Raw genomic sequence first — 16,549 nt, 5'->3', positions numbered from 1 at the left:
ACTTAACCCTCATTGCCCCACAAAAAAAGCTTACTATATATCAGGCATTGTGTTAAACTCTGGGAATACAAATAAAAGCAAAAACACAGTCTCTGCCCTCAAGAAGCCCACATTCAAATGCCAGAGACAAAATATAAATAAGTGGGTATGAAGATGTATACACAGTATATGGAAGAGTATCTGAAAGGGCTGGGGGGGGGGGGTTGCCAGGAAAAGACCTCCTATAGGATGGTAATGCTAATGAGGAAAATCTGGGAAAGGGGGTCGGGTTGTCACCACATTGTAAAGGGCCTCAGGCAAAAGAATCAAAATTTGGAGCAGCTAGGTGGCACAGTGGATAAAGCACTAGCCCTGGATTCAGGAGGACCTGAGTTCAAATCCAGTCTCTTGACACATACTAGCTGTATGACCCTGGGCAAGTCACTTAATCCTCATTGCCCCTCAAAAACAAAACAAAACAACAAATAAACCAAAAACCAAAAGAACTAAAATTTTACTCAATAGGCAATAGGGGATCTTGGAAGATTTTTTGAGCAGTGGAGAGGCATGATCAGGTCAGTGCTTCAGGAAGGTTATCCTGGCTATGTTCTGAAGGCTGGATTAGAGGGAGAGAGTGAAGGTGAAAAGACCTAATTGCAATAGGTCAGTAGTAAGGAAGACCTGTACTAGGGTACTGGTAGCAGGCTAGATAGGAGGAGGTGGATGCTGCTGAGATGGTATTGACAGGGCTTTGTAACTGATTGGAAATAAGGGGTTGGAATGGAAAAGAGTCAGAGATAACAAACACCAAGGTTTCGAAGCAGGAGAGACCCGGTGAATGGTGATGCCACTCACAGAAATAGTCAAGTCAGAAGGAGGCATAGGATTAGGGGGGAAAGATAACGGGTCCCCTTTGGGACATATTGAATTTAGGTTTTGTAAGGTAGTTGGAAATGCCACTCTGGAACAAGCTCAGAGGAAGGGTTAGAGTTGGAGATGCCTAGAGGAACTGGTTGCCCAACCCTCAGAGGATTGGGGGCCCTGCTCCTCAGTGAGTGGGATAGTCGCTGACCCAATTTCTCTCCAAGCTCCTCTTCTTTAGTGTTCCATGCTGCTCCCTTCCAATTCTCCTGGTTACATCAAAATATTTATGGCAAAGCATTTTCCTGCTATTGCTCCAGGGAAGGAGAGAGCCACTTATCCACTGGAACCTCTCTCCTAGCATCTTGTGCCCTCTGATGGTTTTTAATTAAAAATTAAGGAGGTTTAATTAATTAAAGAAACTGGCAAGTCCTTCATAATCCATGGTCTAGTTATAAATGAAGGAAGGCAGCGGGATAGTTGCTTTGGACCACAGCTTGGGTGCCATCCCCAGGTGGTATCTCTGGGAGAGAAGGTACTTTGGAATTGCCCTCAGCTCTGATATCCTCAGTCTTCTGTTTAACTTATTTTTTGTTTGTTTGTTTTTTGGTGAGGCAATTGGGGTTAAGTGACTTGCCCAGGGTCACACAGCTAGTATCAAGTGTCTGAGACTGGATTTGAACTCAGGTCCTCCTGACTCTGGGGCTGGTGCTCTATTCATGTTTAACTTATCTTTTAGCACCCCAGTAGACAAGAAACTTCCCATTCCACACACCCTCCTCCCCCCATTTGATTATTCCCCAAAGCTCAGCTCTCAGCTCTTCTTTTCTCTATTCTTTCTTTTGGAGATTTCATCTGCTCCCACAGTCTTCAACTTCCCTTCTCTGTCTCCTTCTATCTGCACTGTGGAACCAGCATCATATGGTTTCCATAGACAGCATTCTCACATATGCACAAACACACACACACATACATACAGAGAGAGAAAGAGAGAGAGAGGGAGAGAGAGAGAAGCAGCTGCAAATACCAGCACCATGGCCCCATATCCAAGCTCTAAAAGCAATCAGGATGTGCTCCCCCTCCCCACCCCCACCCCCACCCCCACCCCCACCAAGAATCAGGCAGGCAGCAGCATGAGAACATGCAAACAGAAATTCTGTGGCCTGATGATTTTTAGAAAATGTTTTGCTTTACTTGTCACTGAGGCTTTCCCAAAATAGCAGGAATTGCTGCCTCCCTCCCCCTATTCCCAGAGTCTTTCTGGGTCCCCAGCACAGCACTCCAAAGGGCCAATGGCAAGCTTTCGCTCGTGCATGAGTCTTCCAGTCCCTCACTCCCTAGCTCCCCATTCCCTTTCTTCTGGTCCCTCGGTTGCTTTGGCCTCCCAGACCTCCAAACCCTCATCTCCCAAGCCCTCCTGCTCTAGCCTTTTCCGGTATTTTCTACACTCTCACCTTCCATCCCCATCTTCTGCCAACAACCCAAACCACCCATCCTCCCCAGTCCTCAGTATTAGTCCAAGGGAAAAAGAGGCAGGAGAAGTTTCCCTTTGTATTTCCCAAGTTAAAAATCATCCTTGGGCAACTATTAACAGGGTTTGAGTTACATTGACAGGAGGAACGCTGGTGTCAAAGCCATGGGAAGTAGGTGAAGGCTTCCCCTCTCTCTCTGTACCCATTTATTCCTGTAAATACCATCCACAAACGGAGTTGTGGCCCTGGCCTGAGGGCCAATGTTATTGAGTTTTCGCGGTTTTTTGTCAGAAGTCCTGACTCTATTTTATTGCGTGAGCAGCTGGGCCGGGGGCTATATCAAGTGTGTGACATATACTAGTGCCCATAAATGACTACGGGACTCTCTCCACTCAGCATACTAATGCAGTAGCAATGCTCCCCATTCTATGGATAAGTGAGCATTGACTATATTTACACGAAATACACAGCGGCTTCCCTTTGCTTTGTGATCTGAATATTAGCTTCAATTCACCTTGTTTGATCTGCTCCCTCCCTCTCTCCTGTCTTCTTTTAGGGTACTGCTCTCTCTCCCCACCAAGGACCCATGGAGGTTGTGACGAAACAGGCCAAAGCACATCCAAACAGAAGGCTCGTTGGCATTCACCATTGGTAAATGTTGCTGCTACCATCCAAGAAAACCAAGGGCTTTCTCCTCCAAAGACTGCCGCCTTTGTCACTCGCCTTCCTCTGGTCCCAATACCCTCAAGTGGCTTTTGAGCACAACACATACCCAATGAATGACTGCAAAAATAATAATAATAATCTTACTGTAATATGAGCAGATTTGAGATGACAAGCTATTGAGAGATAAGTAAGTTATAGGTACACAGTCTCATTCCTCAAGCCAGCTTGGCTGCTCAGAGATGATCAGGCATTTATAATTGTCTCAGTGTTTTATACCTTAGGTTCATCTTCTGTCTCCAGGGCACTAGAGGACCTGACTTTTCTTGCTCTGTTCCATTTTGTCTTATATTAGTATTGTTTTTAATGAATATGTAAAGTGCTGGGCAAGCCTTAAAGCTCTGTATGACCATTGTTATTATTATCTTTTAATCTTTATATCTTCTCTGCTGCTTGGCCCAGTGCTCTGCACATAGTAGGTGCTCCACAGATATTTGTTGCTATTTCTGAGTTTCAGTTGTACTGCATGGATTTCAAGGGGAAGCTTCCCTCCCTCTCCTCAGCCATCTGAGCCCCAAAGGGGGTGGATCCCCTGTATTTCTGCCTAGCAACTTTGTGATATTTGCTGTCACTTCCTAATTTAAGTGTTCTAGATCCAACCTTTTAAAAAGTGGTTTATTTACACATCGAAAAACCGAGTTTACATACACTATAGGCAAGTGAGCACATTGGTACCTCTGTTAGGGCCACGGGCAGTCCAAAGGGGAAGATCTAAGTCTTACCTTGGATTTTTTTGGGGGTACAGAAACCTCATTGGATTTCACTGGTGCAAATCACCATGCCTCCTTGAAAGCTTTCTCAACCTGTGAGATTCTCATCCATGTCCTTCCATAAATCCTCTATAGGGCATCCACTCAGAATGCTGGAGTCCTTGGGAGACCTTTCTCTGCTTCAGTTTAACAGTCTGCCAGAGTAAGATTCCCACTGCCCATTTGTTGCTTCTCTTTTGCCATCTATGACCAGCCCACCTGAGTATCTGGTCATAAGTGTTCTCAAATATGTATTTCATGCTATTCCTTCTGTAGAAGTCTTCTGTTGGTGACATTGTACAAACTACTTGGACACTCTGAGTCCCTTGATATTGATATCTCGGTGTTCCATATGGCAGCAGCATTAGGGTGTCAGGGAAGATGGAGGAGCGGATCACCCATCAACAAGCACCTACTGTGTGCCTACTACCGTGTTAAGTGAGAGGATACAAAAACAAAACAGAACACAGTCCCTGCCCTCAAAGAGCTTATCTCCTCTCTACCATCTGCACACAGTGATTTAATTATGATTGTTCTCCAAGTAGGTTATTTAGCCCAAGAAGACTATTGGAGTTAAACATCAGTATGTTTTTCCTCCTTTAAAAACAAACAAAAACACAGCCTTTTATTAAAACAGCTGCACCTAAAACAGCCTTTAAAACAACATCTGTATTTATAGATGATGCTTCGCAGCAACTTTTAAAATAGACGAAGTCTGACTAATCACTAATTTTCTTCCTTATCAGCTCATCTGACCCTAATCTTCTGTATACTTGGACTTCCTTTCTACCTTACTCTGCTTATCTTACAGCAGAGTCCAAACCCTTCCCAACTTGGCTGGATGTCAAAGTGCCTTGGGGCTGCTTCCTTCGGCACAGCTGCATTCCCATTCTGCCAAGCTTCAGGCTTCTCCCAGTCTCCCCCTCTCACACCTACCTGGGGAAGAAATGCCCCAGGGGAAGAGAGCGAAAGCCTGGCTCCCCAATGCCACCCCCCTCTCCCTCCCCTTCCCGCCACCCCCCCCCCCATTCCCCTCTCTCCTTTCCCTGGCAAGCCTGGAAGTTGCTGGCGTTCATTTGAATATTGCATTTCTCTCTTGAGCTGCCTGGTGCTAGCTCAGATGGAACCAGACTCAGTTAAAGGAACCACATCCCCTATAGAGCAAAGGATGCTGTTTTAAACGCTGATTTAAACCAGTCTCGTGACATGTTCTTTACCAATCTCCCTTTTGCTCTCTGGAGAGAATCCTCCTGTTACCAAGGCTTCCCTAACTGACCTTCCTCCAGTCAGCTGACATAATCCTTTCTGGATGCCCAAACTCTGATGACCTTTCTTTTCCTCACTATGCCTGCTTCTTCCCCAGCCCCACTTTTCCCTCCACTTCCACCCAAGTCATCACCAGAGACAGGATTAGACATGGTGGCTCTAGGTGAGGTTTGAAAATGGCACCCCCTCTATGCTACTGTCTATCAAGGACTTTGAGTCTTGTCTGGGACAAGACTTTGTGATAGGGAGAATGGATTTTGGAGGCATTAAGTCAGATGCCTAAATTGCCTACCCTTAGTCCTGGCCCTGGTCACCATTAGCTTAAGGTTAAGAATTCTAATGCCAGCATTCCGAAAGCACATTAAAAAATATTGTGGTTACTTTTTTTTTTTTTTTTGTGGGGGCAATGAGAGTTAAGTGACTTGCTCAGGGTCACACAGCTAGTAAGTGTCAAGGCCAGATTTGAACTCAGGTTCTCCTGAATCCAGGGCCAGTGCTTTATCTACTGTGCCACTTAGCTGCCCCCATAGTAGATACTCTTAATGCAACATCACCATCATTATTATTCTAACTGACATTTATATGGTGCTTCTAAGTTTTATGAAGCATTTGACCTACATTAGCTCATTTGAGCCCCCCCAAAACCCTGTAAGAAACAAGTACTGCAGGGATTATTATGTCCATTTTATAGATGAAGATGAGGCTCAGAGAGGTTAAATGGTTTCTTGTGTTCAAAGGAGGATTCAAGCCTAGGTCTTCCTGAGGACCTGGGTTCAAATCTCAGCTCTGCCACTTAGAACTTGAGTGACTTTGAACAACACAACTATTCAAAGCCTTAGTTTTCTCATCTGTAAAATGAGGTGGTTGGGTCTGATGATCTTGGGTCTAAATTTATGCGCCTATGATTCTTGGTCCAGTTCTCTACCATGCCACACTCTCAGGTGAAGCCAGCCTTGGCTTAAGTCTCGAATCTACCTTCCCCCTCAATTTAGACTATTTACTTTGTCTCTTTTTCAAGTCTATTTTTAGATTTGATAATAATAACTGGCATTTTTATAATACTATGATTTGCAAAGTGTTTTCCATATTGCTGGAAGGAGGTGGTAGTGACTATATTCTGCCCTACTCAGATCTTCATTGGAGTACCATACTCACTTTTGGCACCACATTTTAAAAGGGCATTGATAATAGTAATAGTTGACATTTATATAGTGCTTCCCATGTGCCAGGTACTGTGCTAAACACCTGTTCCTTGACATGGCACTTTTTTTACATTTCTTTTTTTTTATCAGTTACATATAAACAAAAATGTTTAACATTCATTTAAAAAAATTGGGGTTCCAAATTTTCTCCTTCTCTTCCTCCCCTCAAGAAGGCAAGCACTTTGATATAGATTATACATATGCAGGCATGAAAACATTTCCATATTAGCCAGATTTGCAAAAGAAAACACAGACAAAACAAACAAACCAACCCAAGAATAATAAAGGGGTTTTTTTTGTTTGTTTGTTTTAGTGAGGCAATTGGGGTTAAGTGACTTGCCCAGGGTCACACAGCTAGTAAAGTGTTAAGTGTCTGAGGCCGGATTTGAACTCAGGTACTCCTGACTCCAGGGCCGGTGCTCTATCCACTGCGCCACCTAGCTGCCCCAATAATAAAGTTTTAAAAGGATGCTTCAATATGCATTTAGATTCCACCAGTTCTTTCTCTGGAGATGGAGAACATTTTTCATCAAGTCCTTCAGAATTATCTTGGATCATTGTATTGCTGAGAATAGCTAAGTCAGTCATAGTTGTTCATTGTACAATATTGCTGTTACTGTGTACAATGTTCCCCTGGTTCTGCTCATTTCATTTTGCATCAGTTCCCACAAGTCTTTCCAGGTTTTTCTGCTCATAATTTCTTATTTATGCTAAGCACTTCTACAAATATTATCTCATTTGATCTTCACAACAACCCTGGAAGGGATGTGTTATTATTACCCCCATTTTACAGATAAGAAAACCAAGGCAAACAAATTAAATGGCTTGCCCACAGTCCCATAGCTAGTGACTGAGGTCAAATTTGAACTGAGTCCAAGCCTGACTCCAAGCCCAGCACTTTATCTACTGAGTCACCTTGCTACCCATAATAAACTGGGAAGTATCTAGAGGAGGGAAACCAAGATGGCAAAAGTCCACATTATATGAAGATTGGCTCAAGGAACTAGATTAGAGAGAGGGCTCAGGAGAAACATGATGACTGCCTTCAAGTATTGGGAAGGTTGTTTTATGGAAGAGGAAATAGGCTTATCCTGGTTGGCCCCGAGGGCAGAACCAAGGATAATGGGTTTCCTTCCCTTTTTTGGGGGGGGGTGGTGAGGCAGTGGGGGTTAAGTGACTTGCCCAGGGTCACACAGCTAGTGTCAAGTGTCTGAGGTTGGATTTGAACTCAGGTCCTCCTGAATCCAGGGCTGGTGCTTTTATCCACTATGCCACCTAGCAGCCCCAGTTTCCTCCCTTTTTTAAAAATTTTTTTAATTTTTTTTTTATTTTTTAGTGAGGCAATTGGGGTTAAGTGACTTGCCCAGGGTCACACAGCTAGTGTCAAGTGTCTGAGGTTGGATTTGAACTCAGGTCCTCCTGAATCCAGGGTCGGTGCTCTATCCACTGTGCCACCTAGCTGCCCCAGTTTCCTCCCATTTTAATGAAGCAAATTTAAACTTGATATAGAGCTTCATGACAAGTAGAGTTGTCTAGAAGTAGAATGGTTTGTCTTAGGGTTTTCCCTCCTTGGGGGGCTCTATGCTGAGTCTGGATAGGCCCTTGTGGAACATTTTACACTCTTTCGTTGGATGTGATGGCCAGCGATGTCCCTTCCAAGTTTCAAATGTTGTGAGGCTGGGCTTCTCTTTTTTGATTTCTCACAGAACCTCATAGGCACAGCCATACAGATCAATTATCCCCTTTTCATGAGCAAGAAAGCATATTCCATACTATATGTGATATAAATTGGGAAGGGAGTTGAAAATCTATTTGACCTGCAAACCCAGACTTAGCCCTCCGTCTCTGCTTTGACCATTTCACGTGGGTTTCCACCAGTTACTCCTTTTAACCCTTGGTCACCTACTCAGTCTCAGCCTCTCAGTCGCCACTACCATTTGTCCTAGACACATTTCCAAGGAAATTTCCTTAATGAGAGAAAAACAAAGGGGCTGCTTCCATTTTCTCGATGTGTATTGTCTTCAAGCCTAGAAATCTGGTTAGGATCTGGGTAGCTGGACTGGTTGGGGGTTCAGCCTCTGTTCCTAGTTTCTTTAGGCATCAAGATGAGGCTGGTGGATAGTGTGTTGGATTTTTACAAACCTTAAAGCATTATATAAGTGACAATATCATTATTTTGTTTTTTGGTTTTTTGGTTTTTTTTGTTTTGTTTTAAGTGAGGCCATTGGAGTTAAGTGACTTGCCCAGGGTCACACAGCTAGTAAGTGTTAAGTGTCTGAAGCTGGATTTGAACTCAGGTCCTCCTGACTCCAGGGCTGGTGCTCTATCCACTGCGCCACCTAGCTGCCCCGACAATATCATTATTAACATTGTTGATTATCATTATTGCAGAGTACTTTTCATGAGTGAGGTGACAAGCTAGGATCCAGGATACTTGGGTTTTTCTTGGCCCAGCCCAATCTTTAACATCTTGGACATTGAGCATTCCACCATCCCTGATCAGGAAATTGTTTCGCCTTTCCATGAGTTCAAATCCTGCCTCAGAAACTTAACTATGTAACTATGGGCAAAGCACTTTTATCTCTCTTAGCCTGTTTCCTCATCTGTAAAATGGTCATGATAATAGCACAGTTGCATAATTGCATAATAGCAATAGGGTTGTGAGATTCAAATGAGTTCATGTATATAAAGTGCTTTACATGCCTTAAAGCACTATATAAATAACAGCCATCATGACTGTTGCAGAGTACTGTCTATGTGGAAGGCAAGGAGCTAGGATCTAAGATATGTGAATCTTTCCTGGCCCAAATTAATCTTTTAACACCTTGAGAATTACTTAGCCCCTGACCAGGAAGTTGTCTATTTGACCTTCACATGATCACTTGAGCTGGAAGGGACCTTGGAAGTCATGGAATCCAATGTCCTCATTTTACACATAAGCATCCCAAGACCCCAAAAGGTGAAGTGACTTGCCCCAGATGACATAGCCTGTAAGTATCTGAAGCAAGATTCAAACCCAGGTCTCTCTGGCCCCAGGTCTAGTTATTCTATCCAAGCATGGTCATTCACTGGGGATCTGGGCTGACCGTCTCACGGAGGCTGCTGGCAAGATTAAGATATATGGTGTCATTTGAGGAATGTCACCAGATTGCAACTCAGGGTTCAATAATCCCTAGGTCCAATAATCTCCAAGCTCCCAGACCACCAGATAGAGTTTTCAGAGGCTTACACCAAGCAGTTTCCTCCCTGCCTGAAACGTGTTATAGTCCCTGGGCACAAACCCCACTGCTTTCTCCTAGCCATTAGAAGGAGGGGGGGGGCAGCTAGGTGGCTGCAGTGGATAAAGCACTGGCCTTGGATTCAGGAGGACCTGAGTTCAAATCCAGCCTTGACACCTGACACTTACTAGCTGTGTGACCTTGGGTAAGTCACTTAACCCTCATTGCCCTGCCAAAAAAAAAAAAAAAAGACAGGGAATCCATTTCTCCTCCAGAGGTTAGATAGTTCTATCTTTTCCTGTCCAAGGGATTTGCTCTACCCGTTGACCCCTAACTCTCAACATGGCAAAAATCAAAATATTTTGCTTCCGGGGTGATAGTATCTAGTGCCCTGTTAAGCTCTTAAGCCCTGCTCATCTTCCTGGTCACGAATTAAATTTCTACTCTTCAATGTCAGGCCCTGGGGGATCCCTGGGACAGACTATGGGACACAGGGATGAGCCTGCGTGTAGCCTAGCTCTCAGAATGTGCTGCAGAAGGAAAGCTGAGGTCTTGGTGCTAGACCGAAGCTTTTCAAGTAATGGGGAAGCCATACACAGGAGCCAGCAGTTGGATTGCTTCATTTGGCTAGGGGTTCCCATTCATTTTTTTGTCACTGGCACATTCACAGAAAAAGGCAACTGGGCATGAAGCGTGTGTGTGTCTGGGGTGGGGGGGAGGAGGGGAAGGGTTGGGAGGAGGGATACCCCATCTGGGATAGTCTGATAGTAGACTTGGAATCAGAAAACCTGCATCTCCCACTTAGTAGCTATGGGATCTTTGGTGAGACAATTAACCTCTAATAACTTCAATTCCTTCAAAAACATTTTTCCAGTTCCTAATGCTCTCCCTCATGCCCTTCCCCCACCCATCGAAAGGGCAAGCCGTAAGATACCTATTATCCATGTAAAGTAATGCAAAATGTATTTCCATATTAGTCATTTTGCCAAAAAATGGAAATTTTAAAAAGCAGAAAATTTTAAAAGTGAAAAAAAAAATCTTCAATCTGCACCCTGAACCTCAGCTCCTAATTAAGGAAACTTAGGGGAACTTACCTATTGGAGGCTATTGGAGGGTTAAAAGAGTTAATGGGTATGAAAGCCAAATGCAAGTTGTTTTATCAACTCTTTAACTCTTTTGGAGGCAGTGTAGTGTGATGCTGGGAAAGTAAAATCAACAGGCATTTACTGTTTACTATGCCAGATATTGTGCTGGGAGCTGGGAATACAAGAAGCAAAAAGACAGTCCCTGCACTCAAGGATCTGACATTCTAATGGAAGAAGATAGCACATCAATAGTATAATTGTGGGGCAGCTAGGTGGTGAAGTGGATAGAGCACCAGCCCTGGGTTCAGGAGGACCTGAGTTCAAATTACTTACTAGCTGTGTGACCCTGGGCAAGTCACTTAACCCCAGTTGCCTCACCAAAAAACAAACAAAAATAGTATAATCGTACAATACCCTATATTATAATATTAATAAGTTATTAATATGTTAATTTATTTTATGCATAGGTATTTGTATAATTTATAATATATTTGACATAATATTATGATATTAGTATACCTGTATTATCATATTTATGCAATAATTATACCTAAATTATCTAAATATAATTATATCTAGAATTATATAATTCCATATAATTTAAATGTAAGTTATATGTAAACATTATACTGATTATAATAATTATTTAATATTTGTTAATAATATATTAATATAGTATTGAATATAAGATAATAGAAAATAAAATAAATAATGCTCTACAGATATTATTTTATTTGATTCTCGTAACAACCTTGGGAGGTAGATGCTATGATTATCCCCATTTTTTTAGATGAAGAAACTGAGGCAGACAGAAGTTAAATGACTTGTCCAGGGTCACACAGCTACTAAGTGTCTGGGGCAGGATTGGAACTTGGGTTTTCCTGACCTAGTGCCCCCAGCTGGAGGCAGTGAAATCAACCAAAAAGCAAGAAGGCCTTGGAAGACACATTTGCATGCAAGCCTCAAGGGAGAGAGAGAGGTGCGAGGGGTGGGACGCCTCCCCCGGGTACCTCCGGGCCTGGAGGGGAAAAGGGAGAGTCCTCTGGCTCCCGCCAGACACGTTCCTGGGGGCGGGGAAGAAGCTCGGGGGGAGGGGAGTCTGGGAACAGTGGAAGAGGGAGAAATGTGCTTTCTGCATATAGTGTATGTGTACGCGTCTGTGTCTGTGTGAATATGTGTATGTGTGTTCGTGATGCACCCCAGCTTTGGCCTGAGAACATGTTTTTTCTGTGTCCAATTTTGTGTACGATTTGTATACCATTCACTGAATGTCAAAATGCAAAGACATCATCACCCTCAGGCTCACCTCCCCTCTTACTCTTCTCCCCTTCCCTCCCCCGCCCCAGGCTCTCCTTTCTTGGTCAGTGTGGTAGGGAACCTGGGTTTGAGTCCTAGCTATAGGTCACTAACCAGTTGTCTGACCCTGAGCAAATCCCTTTTATCTCTCAGAGCCTCTGTTGGGTCATCTGTAAAATGGATGCAATGGGAACACGTGCAGGCACACATCTTCTATCTAAAGGGGTTTGTTGGGAAGGCAGGGATTTGTAAACTTTAACATGCTACAGGAAAATGAGCTTTTAAAGAATGCCTCTGCACCTGAGACAGAGGGGGAATGAAGGGCTCAGGGCAGGAGGCACAGCGATGAGCTGATGCTGGCTCTGATGCTTATGACAATGCACATGCTTAAGCTCCCTGGTGTCAGTCAGTCTCCTTATCTGTACCATGCTGTCTCCATGGTGGAAGGAAGGATGATAACAGTAGGTAAGAGTAGATAAAGTGTTTGGCTTTCTCGTTCACTGGCTTTTTGAATTTACTTTTAATCCCATTTTATAGACGATGAAACTGAGGTTCAGGGAACTTGTATATAGTGATCATGTCAGCTGTCAAATCGCTTTCTTCAGAGGATCCCAGTGAGTTGGGCAGATTTTCTCTGAAGGATGGGACTATCGCTTTTAAAAATCATTAATTTATTTTGTTTTTATGTGATCAGCATTTCTAAATATAACTCTCCCTGCTCTCTCCCCAGCGAGATTATGTAAAATCTTAGAAACAAGTGAGCACCCAGTGTCCTTGACAATTAGGAAAGTTAATTTGCTGTTGGATGCTGGGCAGAGAAAGACTAAAACCAGGAGACCAAACAAAGGCTACTGAAATGATCTAGATTTGGGGCGATGAAGGCCCCGATTAGGATGGTAGCAACATGAATGGAGAAAATTCAAGAGATGCTAAGCCCCCAAATCAGTGAGATTTGGATGTGGTGGCTGAGAGGGGAATCCCTCAAATATGACTCCGAGCTGAGCTTTCATGGATGAGGTGATTGGTACCAATGGGAAACGAGAAATCATTATGGTCTAAGTTATTGTGGTTTGGGGTGGGGACAAGGACACTTCTCCACGGGCCTGGGGCATCCTCCAATGAGGCAATGCCTCTGAATGCCTCACTGAAGTCATGGCTCTGACATCAATGTTTCTAGGCTTTTGGGGCAGGGAGAATGGTAGAACCACTGGTAGAACCGAGGGTCAGCTGGGCAGAGGGGGTGATAATGGGAGCAGACCATGAGATGGAGTATTCTGTGTTACAGGCATTCTCCCCAGGCTGAGGCTGGCAGCTAGAGCATCCAACATGGTCTTCCCCAGACCCCTGGCCATCACCTTGTCCTTGTCAGGCCTCATCCTGCTTGCATTGCACCTGTCTACTTCCCACAATGTGTCTGATGCCCCCAGCAATGAGCAACAGTTGTGCACCCTGAGGGAGCACCCCACCATAGCTTTTGAAGGTAAGTGCCTCCCCTCCCCGTCTCCATCCCTCCTTCCTCAGCTCACTGGAACCCTATTTGTCATCATCAGCTGTGCTGGGCGACACTGAAGTTTGATTTCATGAACAATTTCCTACTATTGGCGCTATAAGACCTTGTAACAAATCACTTGGGAATATACTTTAATGGGGTGGCCTCATTTTTTTTAAAGTGTGTGTGTGTGTGGGGGGGGGATCATCATCAATCTGCTGGGCAGAATCTGTTTCATTTTTATCTTTGCATCCATAGTCACTGGCACAGTGGATAGAGAGGGGAATGCATAAAATATGACTCCAAGCAGGCCATCATGGATGAGGAGCTGTGTACTGAGGAGCTGGATACCCCAAAGCTAGGCAAACTTGGGTTCAAGTCAAATACTGTTTGTGGGATCCTGGTGAAATCACTTCACCTCTCTTTGGGTGCTCAGGCAACTCTCTTAACAGTATAAGTTGTAGAGAAGGTGGTGACCTGTATTGGTAGAGAGAGTTCCCTGTATCAATGAGATCATGGGTCCAGTCTCTGTCCCCTATTCCCTATTCTGTCTCTATGTGCCTTGCACTTAGTAGGAGATTAATAAATGCATATTGGTTGATTGATTAATCGGGTTACTTTTTTTTGTCTGATCTTTTTTTTTTTTGGTTTGGTCTTTCCTTCCACTCTTTTTTTTCTTTTTTTTGGTGAGGCAATTGGGGTTAAGTGACTTGCCCAAGGTCACACAGCTAGTAAGTGTTAAGTGTCTGAGGCCGGATTTGAACTCAGGTCCTCCTGAATCCAGGGCCGATGCTCTATCTACTTCGACACCTAGCTGCCCCTAATCAGGTTACTTTCGATTCAGTTCTTCTCAGAAGCTGAGAGATGAATCAAATGATCTTTCCAGGCCTCTTCTCTAATGAGTAAGTGGAGGAGGGAGGAAGGAGACCCTTGGGACTCTCCCTCGATGAGAATGAATCTGTGGAAATCATCTCTGAGAGAGGCTGAGGGAAGGAAGGAACACGCATGGTCTCCGTAATAATGACTCACTCATTTTAATAGTCCTCAGAGGTCACTGGGAATCAGCGGTCTGTGCTCATTACAGTGATGGCAGCCTCCAGGGAAAGGAGATTGGACGAAGGCAGATACAATCAGTCCTTCCTCCCGAGGTCTGTCCCCCAGTCCCTGTGGGAGCCTCCTTGCATGGCTCCTGGGCTGGTTCAGAAACCTTCTCTGTCTGGTTCTTCTGGACATTTTGACCAGTCGCGTGGATGAAGGCATCAATGATGCACTTCTCAGATCTTTGGGTGCAACAAAACCGAGAGGGAACACTGATGCTTTGAATGACAGGCAGGATCCCCAACAATCCTGTCAGGCTAGAAAGAAGGGATCCTGTAGAAAAATGTATCTTTTTTAAAAAGTCAAACACACCAATACAGGATGGGGGAAGCATGCCTGGACATTTTTATATCCAATTACTGCAAAGAAGACTTGAGGATTTTAGGAGATTGTAAATTCAATGTGACTCAACCCCAGGATGTTGCAGGACCGCCCCGCCCCCAACTTTATCTTAAATGGCATCGCTAGACATCTTGTCCTGGATGAGGGGAGGAATAATCCTATTATACTTGGCCCCATCTGGAGGACAGTGTTCGATTCCAGGGCCTACATTTTAGGAAGGCCCAATGTCTTTCTTAAAAGCTTGATAAACCAAAGGGTGTCTGGAGGAGGGCAGCCAAGATGATGAAGGTCTTTGAGTCCGTGCCAGTCGAGAAATGGGTGAAGGAAGGGAGCATGTTTCATCTAGAGAAGGATGTGTCCACAGTCCTCAGTCACCGAGAACAAAGTTTAGACTCTGTCTGTCTAGCCCCAGACCTCAGAACCAGGGCTAATGGGTAGAAACTGCAGAGGCAGATTTCAGTTCAGAATTCCAGAATTCCAAGATGGCAGATTTACAATGAGAGGAGATCTTAGAGGTCACCAGATACAACCCCATCCTGTTGCAGATAAGGAAGTTGAGACCTGAGGAGGTTGTGGCCTAGTCACACAGCTAGTAGGCAGCTGAAGTAAGATTCTAACCCAGGTCTTCCAGACAGCATTCTAGCCATTATTCAACAAAAAGCTTTCTGAACATTAGAGCTATCCCCAAACAGGCTCCATTTTTCCATCTTTGGAGTTCTTTCTTTGGAATATGGATGAGCACTTGCCAGCTATACGGATGGAGGGTTGGGCCTGGAGTCTGGATGGCCAGGTCAAATTTAGCCTCAGCCCTGTGACCCTAGGCACGCCACTTGACAGCTGTCTGCCTCAGTCTCCTTATTTGGGAAAATGGGAATAACAATAGCCCCTAGCTCTCAGGGTCTCTGTGAGAATCCAGTGGCAAATCTTAAAGCACTATATAAATATTAGCTACTATATTACTACTATTATGATGACAATGACAATAAAGACAACGAGGACTACTACCACTACCATAGTCGCGGCCGCTACCACCACCCCTGCTGCATTGTGATAGAATAGAATACTGTACCAGAAGCACAAGATGCTCTCTGAAGTCCCTTACAACTCAGACTCTATGGGAAACATAATACAGGAGCAGGGAAAACCCTCTGAAGGAAGCTCAGAAAGTAGTATAAAAGCACAAATGAACAGTATTAACCAAATGCCTGATCTCCTTGGAGAAGCATGGATGAGTCAATCAGGCTAGGCTTCCCGGAGGAGGTGGGCTGGGGGAAAGGGAGAGTAGAGTTAAGGTCCCATGGGTGGATTACTGGAGAGGATGGGACAGATGGGGGTGGGGGTGGGGGATAGATTTGAGATTCCCGCTGCCAGAAGATTGGCAGGGGGTGAGGCTGAGTTGGGGGGAGGGAATTCCCAACTGTGGGATCCACTGTCTCCGGGAGGAAGCTTTGCAGCTGTCTTCTCTGTGCTGTCTTGTTTGAGCTGGGGCCCTGGGGCTTTGAAGGCTTAAGTGGATTAAAGTAAATTAGCAATGTCCTTAAGCCTACAAAATGTGCAGACACCCTCTGATTTCTAATTGCTCCACCGAGCAGATTGCGGCTGTCACTGGAGGGAACAGAAAGGGGGGGGGGGTGGAGAGGGAGGGAGGCCGAGTGGGGAGACCTGTCTGATTAGTTAAAACCTCTCTAGGACTGAGGGCCTTGTGGTCTGTGGTTCCAAAGTGTCGACTCATAATGGAAATATTTCCTCTAGGTAAGAATCTGGGGTTC

The 16,549-nt window shown here is 44.5% G+C and overlaps 1 protein-coding gene across 6 annotated transcripts in view; it reads left to right on the top strand.

Annotated features, from left to right (window-relative positions):
• SEMA5B (semaphorin 5B) overlaps window positions 1-16,549 on the top strand; it is a 198,173-nt gene that overhangs the window by 118,009 nt on the left and 63,615 nt on the right. For 5 of the 6 annotated variants that reach the window (XM_043996518.1, XM_043996520.1, XM_043996514.1 and 2 more), the window contains 2 exons: window positions 2,869-2,963; window positions 13,137-13,331. In XM_043996518.1, the coding sequence (XP_043852453.1) occupies window positions 13,178-13,331 (154 nt within the window). In that variant the 5' untranslated portion in view covers window positions 2,869-2,963; window positions 13,137-13,177. The remainder of the gene's footprint in view (window positions 1-2,868; window positions 2,964-13,136; window positions 13,332-16,549) is intronic. The other variant, XM_043996519.1, reaches the window with a different exon arrangement.

Source organism: Dromiciops gliroides, chromosome 3 (genome assembly GCF_019393635.1).
Source record: "Dromiciops gliroides isolate mDroGli1 chromosome 3, mDroGli1.pri, whole genome shotgun sequence".
Taxonomy (NCBI): Eukaryota; Metazoa; Chordata; class Mammalia; order Microbiotheria; family Microbiotheriidae; genus Dromiciops; species Dromiciops gliroides.
The sequence above is the reverse complement of the archived record's forward strand: the minus strand, read 5'-3'. Positions and strand labels throughout refer to the sequence as shown.